Below are 9339 nucleotides of genomic sequence, written 5' to 3'. Positions count from 1 at the left end.
GTGTTCAAAAAGACTAACAATATTAGGAACTATCAGGAAAAGGATAGAAAATAATAAGAAAATATACTGCCACTATATAAATCTATGGTGCATCCACATCCTGAATATTGAATGTAGCTCGAGTCACCTCATCTCAAAAAGGATACAGTGGAACTGGAAAAGGTTCAGAGTAGGGCAACAAAGATGATCAGTGGTATGGAATGGCTTCCATACAAGAAGAGACAAAAAAGATTAAGGTTCTTCATCTTTGAAAAAAGATGATTAATGGGTGATACAATAGAGGTCTATAAAATAATGAATGGTGTGGAAAAAGTGAATAGAAAAGTGTTATTTTCCCTTTCCCACAATACAAAAAAGAGGGGTCACCCTATGAAATTAATAGGCAATGGTTTTAATACAAACAAGAAGGTGTATTTTTTCACACAATTCACAATTAACCTGTGGAACTCTTTGCCATGGGATGTGTTGGCCAAAAGTATAACTGGGTTCAAAAAAGCACTGAATAAATTCATGGAAGATAGGTCCATCAATGGCTATTAACTTTGTGCTTGGGGCAACCCTAAACGTCTGACTACCAGAAGCCAGAAGGGGGAAAACAGGTGGATCACTCCATCTGCCCTGTACACTCCCCCAGAAGCTCTAGTACTTGCCACTGTCAGAGACAGGATACTGGGCTAGATGGACCATTGGTCTGACCCAGTATGGCCATTATGTTCTTATATTAGCTGCTTGAGAGACGACAAAGGTAACTACCAGCAGGAGGGAGTAGGGAGATCTTCCCACAGTCTCCAACTGCCTGATGGTATGTGAAAATTTAAAAGACTTAAGCTGGATGGGAGAATAAATTCTGCTCCCCTTGACTCTACATATGAGGCTCAAAAGACCACCCCAGTGAGGTAGGAGATCAATACTCCTCCCCTCCCCCAAGAGCAGCTGAGGTAAAGTCACTCGAGTACCTGGACCCCGACCTCTGGGAAATGGGATAAAGGAATTTGGCTGTAGGGGAGGTCTGAAGAACCTGTCTTGCCCAATCCCCCTGTTATTAGAAGCAGTGCAAGGTTGAAATTCATTTCATAGGGAGGAAGCCGTTCCTTACTCCCTTTGGTCCAAAGAATTGCTACTTCTGGGGCAGTGGGGCAGCTGACCCCTTGAGGGACAAAGGGACACCACACACACTCCCTAAAAGCTGCATGGGATGTGGGAATCTGAGGATCAGGTCTCAAATTCACACCCAAAGATTTTGGGGGAACAAGGTTAAGAAGGGCATGTAAGAGCTCAGAGGTTCTAAGGAGAGAAATCATGAAGGATGTTTGTCAAACATCAAAAGACTCAATAGATTTTTTTGAAGGATATATCCTGGGCCAGCAGAATGTTTATCTGAATCGCTGAAATGTGAAATTATAAAGGTCATGTCAGAAACACCATCCAGGGATAGGGATGGCGAGTTGTATGGGCCTGTGATGCCCGGGGTCCAGGAACATTCAGGGCTGGGGGCCCTGCGCCACCAATGTTTGGAGCTCAGTCTCTCACCTGGCCCTGCCTAGAGCAGCCCCTGGCCCCTGCCTGCCCCCTCGCACGCCTCACCTGGGCCCCAGAGAGTCCCCCCTGCTGACCCAGAGGTCCCTGCCTGAATGAAAGCGGCAGGGCTCTGCCTCACCTGCCTGCTGCTGCCTACGGCTACAGCACAGCACAAGAGCAGTGCTGGTGGCAGGCTGAGGCAGTTGGCTGCTGCTGCTAAACCTCAGGAGGGGGAGGGGGCGCACACATGCTTGGCAGCCCTCCCCTCCCCCTGCACCCACCGGGAAGAGACACCGCCGAGGGGGCTTCTGGCGGGAGACAGCTGGAGTGGACCTCACCCACCTGAGCAGCTGCTGGGGCTTCCATGAATGTTTAACCCTGTGATCCTCCCCCCGCAGCCACCAATCCTGCCCAACGCCGGGCAAGGGGCAGCCCCATCCACTACCGAGGCTGTGGTGAGAGGCAGCAGGGGAGGAAAGAAGCCACAAGTGATAGCAGTCCTCTCCCCGTGCCATACCCCTTACCCCCTCCCAGAGGCTGCACCCCCTCCCTACGCAACCCCTCCTACCCCCAAACTCGCTCCCAAAGCCTGCACCCCCAACCCAGAGCCTGCATCCAAACTGTCCCAGAGCCTGTACCCCCACCCCTTCCCACACACCCCCTCCTGCACCCAAATCCCCTCCCAGAATCTGCAAACTCCCTCCTACACCCCCACACCTTGCCCCAGCCCAGAGCCTACACCCAAACTCCATTCCAGATCCTGCACCCCCTCCCATCCCCAAACTCCCTCCCAGAGCCTAGACCCCCACCCCAGCCCAGAGCCTGCACCCCTCACCCGCTCCTGCACTCCCACCCCCTGCCCTAGCCTGGAGCCTACAGCCAGCACCCAAATTCCATCCCAGAGCCTGCACTCCCACTCCCTTCCCACACACCCTCTCCTGCCCCCAAACTCCCTCCTAGAGCCTGCACCCCCACCCCTTGCCCCAGCCCAGAGCCTACACCCAAACTCCATCCCAGAACCTGCAACCCTCACCCCCTCCTGCACCTCTACCCCCTGCCCCTGCCCGGAGCCTGCACCCAGCACCCAAATTCCATCCCAGAGCCCAACCTCTCAACCGTCCTACACCCCAATCCCCTGCCCCAGACCAGGGCCTGCATCTCAGATCTCCTCCCCACACCCAAACTCCCTCACAGAGCCTTAGGCATGTGGGGGGGCGGAGTTCGGGGGGGGGCAGGCTCTGGGCATTCCGGGCACCACCAAAATTTCTACAAACCTGCCACCCGAGTCCAGGGAATAAACCTGTCCACAAAATAAGTCAAGGGTTCCCCAGGATGCTGCTCAAGCACACTAGTTACACTCAATTTTTACAGAGATGTAACAGATATGGCAATTTCCTACAATATACTTGAAAAACATTATTTAATTAAGTTTAAGTATCATTTGCAAATTTAACACCATTATTTGGGCTTGAATAGAGACAGGCAGTAGCTGGCTCCTTACAAAGGCAGCTTTGCCTCTCCTGGAATTGACACCTCATTTATTATTGGGAGTGGACTACATCCACCCTGATCGAATTGGCCCTGTCAACACTGGTTCTCCACTTGTGAGGTAACTCCCTTCCCTTCATGTGTCAATATATTGCCTGCGTCTGTAATTTTTTACTACCTGCATCTTAAAAAGCGGTGTTTTACGCACGAAAGCTTATGCCTAAATAAATCTGTTAGTCTTTAAAGTGCCACCAGACTCCTTGTTGTTTTTGTGGATACAGACTAACACGGCTACCCCGATAAGTATCTTTGCAGTCCATTGTATTAAATGCAAATATAATGTATTATTGTGCACTTGGAAAATCAACAGACTGCATTAAACGTGGCAGACAAGAATGGTAATTTGGGACATTACATGTGGAGTTCCTGGGAAGTAGCTATGGGAAGGTTAATGCAAATATCTTTATGCACAAATCCAGACTTTTGAAGCTATGCCCTGAGGAAGGGACCATTGTCTATTAATTACCTGTTCCCAGAATCTGAAGATCAAAGGCCCAAAAGCTTTATAAAGAAAAAGGCTGATCTGCCCTGTTCAGTATGCTTATTCTGAGCTGAGGCTGTTATGAACTTGTAAGGACAGAAAAACCCCAAGGTGGTTTGAAGGACTAACTCCTTTACCACAGCCTTTGTTGGAACTGGACAGGTGATCTCTGCTAAGCTTATTAGCATGATGGTAGATTTTTTGTTGTTTTCTCTGTAATGCTCTTACCTTTAGAAAAAAGTGTTTTCTTAGCAAGAGCTGTGTGGTAACTTGTAACTGCTAACAATTACATTAATAGCCTTTGAAGAGAAAGCAAAGCACAGATGCTGACTTGTTCAGGCAGTCTGGCTTGCTGGTGATATCATAGCGTAGGCAGGGAATTGTGCAGCCTGGGGGAAAAACTTAGTCAGGAGGGAGAGAGATGCCGAGAGATGGTGAGGAGATGGCTGAGGATCCAGGAGCCTAGACTGGGTGCCCTTGAAAGACCACAGAGAACACAGGGGTGGGTGCCCTGAACTGATACAATATTTATTAAGATTGTTTATAAACAATATTTATAAGCCATTACTAAAAAACCCTCACCCTATACACCTAAATCTTCCCCCACCCCACAATCCCATCCTCCCAAAAAGATTAAAAGGAACCTCTCCTCAGCACACACAACTCAAGAAAACACAATGGATGTGTCTAGGTCAACTTGTTTTAGAGTTATAATCAGCTAACAGTCAGAATAAATTCTAGAAAATAAATTACAGCCACGGCTTAAAACTATGACTAGGGCTTGGAGGGGAGGGCGACTCTTCCAAGCCCACTTGAGATGCCCCACACAGGCTGTGCAGACATCACAGCGCTGAAGTCAGGCTTTGCGGAGCTGTCAGAGTCGGTTCTGCCTCAGGGAGGTGTGGATCTAAACTGGGGAAAGCCGCATCCCGGCTCAGGCGGCCCACTAGGCACGTGCCTGGTACCCCCACTTCAGCTTGAACTGAACACAGTCCAGCCCCCAGGGTTACCAAGACAAATGGGGAACTGGGACCCGAGTGACACCGCAGCCAGCCTCCAGCCCAGGGACCAGCAGCAGCTCCAGCCGCCGTGGCGGTAAGAAGCTCCCTGGCTCCAGCCCACCAGCAGGGCGGGGCGGAGCGGAGCCGCACCCCACGACTCCGGGCACGCCAAGGCCTGGACCGCGGCTTCCCCCCTCCGGTCTTCTGGCTCCCGTGAGGGTGCGATCAGCAGGCGCCGGCCGCTCCCACGGCACCGCGAGTCGCCCCGCGCCTTATAACGCCCCCGCCCGCGCGCCTGGCCTTCCCTCCGCGCCCTGAGCAGCAGCGAGGCAGCCGCCAACGGCTCCCCAGCGCCCGCTCCTGCCCAGTCTCCCCAGCCGGACGGCGAGCGGAGCCGCCCCACCGAGCCGACACGCCGCCCGGGCAGGTTTCTCCTCCGCGACCGCCGGGACTCTGAGCCCCGCCGGGGCGCGGCACGACCCCGGGCCGCCCTCTAAGCCCAGCCCGCCCTCTAAGCCCAGCCCAGCGGCGCTGGGGCCGTTCCGCCTTCCGCGGGGTCTCCCGGGCAGTCGCCGCCGCCCAGGGGTCTCCAGCCCTGGCCCCGACCACGGCTGCCGAGGGGGACGCGCGAGCAGCCGAACCCCGCGCCCTGGAGCGGGCCCCGCAGGCACCAGTGGGAACGGGACGGGGCAGCGCGCTCGCGTACCCCGGGCCGCTCGCCCAACTGCCGCCGAGCCGGCGCGCGGCCTGCGTTCGCCGCTAGGGGGCGGGGCCCGCGGTTCCTGTGCCCATTGGCTCGGAGTCAACCCGTGACATTCCGCTACATCCTGATTGGCTGCCCGGCGGGCCGCTGGGCTTGGGAACGAAGCCGGAAGGGGAGAGGGCGGCGGGGGTGCGCTGAGGAGCCGGGGCGCGGGGCGGCTGCAGGAGGAGGTGAATTGTCCCCGCCGGAGCGGTGTGAGGGGAGGCGGGACCGGGCCGGGCCTGCGCGGCCGTGACTCCCCGGGGAGGCCACGTGGGCTGGTGGGGATGGCGCCCGCCTGTGCCGGGCTTGTTTGGCTCCTACTGCGGCCGGCCCGCGAGCCTCGGCCCCGAGCCCCGCCCGGCATGCGGGCGATGCCTGAGCGGGGCGCATAGGCGGAGGCCGGTCTCCTGCCTGGGGAAGTGCCCCGCCCAGCCGGCTGCCCGCGTGGGGATCCCGGCCCCCCGCACTCCAGTTGTACGGAGGGGAGCAGTGTCCTCCGAGCTGGGCCGGATCTGCCTTCGCGCTGCCTTAGCGTACTCACTCACTGATAGGCCCCAAGCCCCGGCGCCGCTGTTTGTCATATGTGCAATTAATGTGTCGTCTGAGTCGCACATCTGTCCAGGGCTGGCTTCACCTCTTCGCAATTTGTTTAATATTAGAAATGGACCAGATGCGGTAGGGGATTGGTCCGGGGTATTGGAGATAATTGGAGAAAAGTTGCATTAGATTGATAAGAGATGGACACGCTAATTTTGAAGTACAAATCTTAACTGAACGTGCTGTTGTTCATAGTCAGTGGGAAATTTAACTGAGTATTTTGTGTTCAGGGTCCATGGAGCATATGGGGCAACTTCTTCACAATATGAAGTAAACACTTTGTCTACTGCTTGTAAACTAAGATTCTGATACTGCAAATGCTCGTGCACAGGCTTCGAACAAAGCATCTGAGTAGTCCCATGATGTGTAAAATTAAGCACAAGCTTAAGTGTTTTAAAAATCAGAGTTTAAGGGTCTGAATCTGTAGTTCCTACCTTATGGCCGACGGGGCCGTTAAAAGTCCTGTCAGTGGTGCTGCCAAGCTAAGGCAGGCTAGTCCTACCATTTCCAACACCACGCCCCAGAAGCAGGCAGCAGCAGGTCCAGCTCCTGCCGGGGGGCATTGGGCACTGTGTGCTGCGCTGGCTCCGCACTTCCATTGGCCAGTTTGTGGCCAGTGGGAGCTGGAGAGGGCAGTGCCTGCAGGCAACAGCTGCGCAGAGTAGCTTGCGCACCTCCGCCTAGGAGCCAGACCTGCTGCTGGCCGCTTCCGGGGTGCAGGGTGGTCCGTGGTCCCAAGACAGGCAGGAAGCCTGCCTCTGCACCCCCGCAGTGCCACTGACAGAGAGCTGCCTGAGGTAAGCCTGTGGCCCAATTCCCTGCCCCTCCTCTGAGCCCCCCCCAAACCCAGAGCCCCTTCCTGCACCCAAACCCCTCATCCCCAGCCGCAGCCCTCACCCCCAACCCTGAGCCCCTCCCATACCCCAAACCCGTTGGCATCAACAGTTTTCTTCAACTGGGTTGCCACTGCTCTAAAACCACTGCTCTAAAATCTTCAGCAGCACAGTTTCCCCTACTGCAATGTTGAGTTTGGTCAAACGCTATCTTACAGGGCTGGTCTAAACACAGTTGCACCAATTTAACTTTAAACCAGTGTCGTTAAACTAGTTGAACTTCTGCGTGATGATGCTCTCTCACTGGTTTATGTTGGTTTAGCTTGCCTCTTGTAAATTTACCAACAAGCTAAACCAATATAAGCCAGGTTTCAACTGATGGATATTCCTCTTGCTATGGCACCTTTTCTGGTAATAATTCAGATCAGCTAAATTAGACAGTGAGTTGCACTACAGCACATATGTGCTGTCTCATAACTTTTTTTTGTCATTCCTTTTTTATAGGAAGCTGCAATGGAGAATGAGCTTCTGATGACCTTTCTTCTGTCATTTTGCATATTGTTCTGCAAAAGTCATCGTCATGAAGTAGAGCTGGCTACTGTTGCACAGACCTCTGAGAAATTAATTCCAGATAAGGCAGCTGGTGTCAACACTGACTTGGCAGCACTTATGCAGAAGCATCACCTTCAGGAACTTTTCCAACGTTATGGGGAGAACAATACTTTGACTATTGAAGGATTTAGAAAGTTGCTGCAAAACATAGGAATAGATAAAGTGAAAAGTATCACTATTGGCCATGATCACGATCATGATCATCATCTTCATCATAACCATGTTATGCTAAGCAAAAACTTAGAGAGAACAGATTGCCCAAATCATGAATCTGGTGGTATAAATAAAGATCCTAGTAATGGTCAGGCAAAGGAATTACAAAGAATAGAAAACGCTGAGCACAAGCAGAACTTGATAAGCAACAAAAACACTGTTATGGAAATAACTGCATATACCAACACCACTGCTACAGATGGCAATCCTATGTTACAGAATTCAGAAACCAGAGAAGTGAAGCCTGTTCATATAAGTCTAACCAGCCCCAGTGCCATGAATGTCACAGACAGCAGCAGTGTGAGTTTACTTGTTAATGGAAAAACTAATGAATCACTTCTTTCCCTAAGGGAATCGGAAAGAGGAAGTTACATGTATTATAAATTTAAAAACCAAAATACACAAGAAGTGAGACTAGTGTTCTGTACTCTTCTTGGGGGCATATCCCCATTAGAAGTGTGTTAGTATGGTTTGTCTTCCAGAGACATTCATTTAACTTCTAGGAATCTTGATGAAAGAGGTGTGTGTGTGTGGAATAGTTATGCATTCTGGTTTGTACACTGAGTTGTAATATTTGATTTATTTTTTTTAATCTTTCTGGTTTCTCTCTTTAGGAGAACATTTTAAGACTAGTTAATGTCTGACACAAGTATGTGAAAGTTTTTGATCCTTATTATAGGAAAACAATTACGTTTTCTTATGGTGTAGAAAAGGGTAGATAAAAAAAATTTAAAAACAAATAGTACTCTTTGAAAGTTTAACATTTCTATAACCATGCATATTGCTGAACTTATTCCAGGTAGGCTTACATTTTTCTGCTTCAAGTAAAAGGCTAGAATCACAGAATATCAGGGTTGGAAGGGACCTCAGGAGGTCATCTAGTCCAACCCCCTGCTCAAAGCAGGACCAATCCCCAATTAAATCATCCCAGCCAGGGCTTCGTCAACCCTGACCTTAAAAACTTCTAAGGAAGGAGATTCTACCACCTCCCTACGTAACGCATTCCAGTGTTTCACCACCCTCTTAATGAAAAAGTTTTTTCTAATATCCAACCTAAACCTCCCCCACTGCAACTTGAGACCATTACTCCTTGTCCTGTCCTCTTCTACCACTGAGAGTAGTCTAGAACCATCCTCTCTGGAACTACCTCTCGGATAGTTGAAAGCAGCTATCAAATCCCCCCTCATTCTTCTCTTCTGCAGACTAAACAATCCCAGTTCCCTCAGCCTTTCCTCATAAGTCATGTGTGCCAGACCCCTAATCATTTTTGTTGCCCTTCACTGGACTCTCTCCAATTTATCCACATCCTCCTTGTAGTGTGGGGCCCAAAACTGGACATAGTACTCCAGATGAGGCCTCACCAATGTCGAATAGAGGGGGGTGATCATGTCCCTCGATCTGCTTGCTATGCCCCTACTTATACATCCCAAAATGCCATTGGCCTTCTTGGCAACAAGGGCACACTGCTGACTCATATCCAGCTTCTCGTCCACTGTCACCCCTAGGTCCTTTTCCGCAGAACTGCTGCCTAGCTATTCGGTCCCTAGTCTGTAGCGGTGCATGGGGTTCTTCCGTCCTAAGTGCAGGACCTTGCGCTTATCCTTATTGAACCTCATCAGATTTCTTTTGGCCCAATCCTCCAATTTGTCTAGGTCCCTCTGTATCCTATCCCTGCCCTCCAGCGTATCTACCACTCCTCCTAGTTTAGTATCATCCGCAAATTTGCTGAGAGTGCAATCCACACCATCCTCCAGATCATTTATGAAGATATTGAACAAAACCGGCCCCAGG

At 51.4% G+C, this 9339-nt stretch overlaps 1 protein-coding gene across 1 annotated transcript in view; it reads left to right on the top strand.

Moving 5' to 3' along the window:
* The first annotated feature begins 5403 nt into the window (after window positions 1-5403).
* Window positions 5404-9339, top strand: part of SLC39A6 (solute carrier family 39 member 6) — a 29963-nt gene continuing 26027 nt past the window's right edge. Inside the window, exons 1-2 of the mRNA XM_073332492.1 lie at window positions 5404-5481; window positions 7228-7848. Of these exons, the coding sequence (XP_073188593.1) occupies window positions 7237-7848 (612 nt within the window). The 5' untranslated portion in view covers window positions 5404-5481; window positions 7228-7236. The remainder of the gene's footprint in view (window positions 5482-7227; window positions 7849-9339) is intronic.

Source organism: Lepidochelys kempii, chromosome 2 (assembly GCF_965140265.1).
Source record: "Lepidochelys kempii isolate rLepKem1 chromosome 2, rLepKem1.hap2, whole genome shotgun sequence".
NCBI classification, from domain to species: Eukaryota; Metazoa; Chordata; order Testudines; family Cheloniidae; genus Lepidochelys; species Lepidochelys kempii.
The sequence above is the reverse complement of the archived record's forward strand: the minus strand, read 5'-3'. Positions and strand labels throughout refer to the sequence as shown.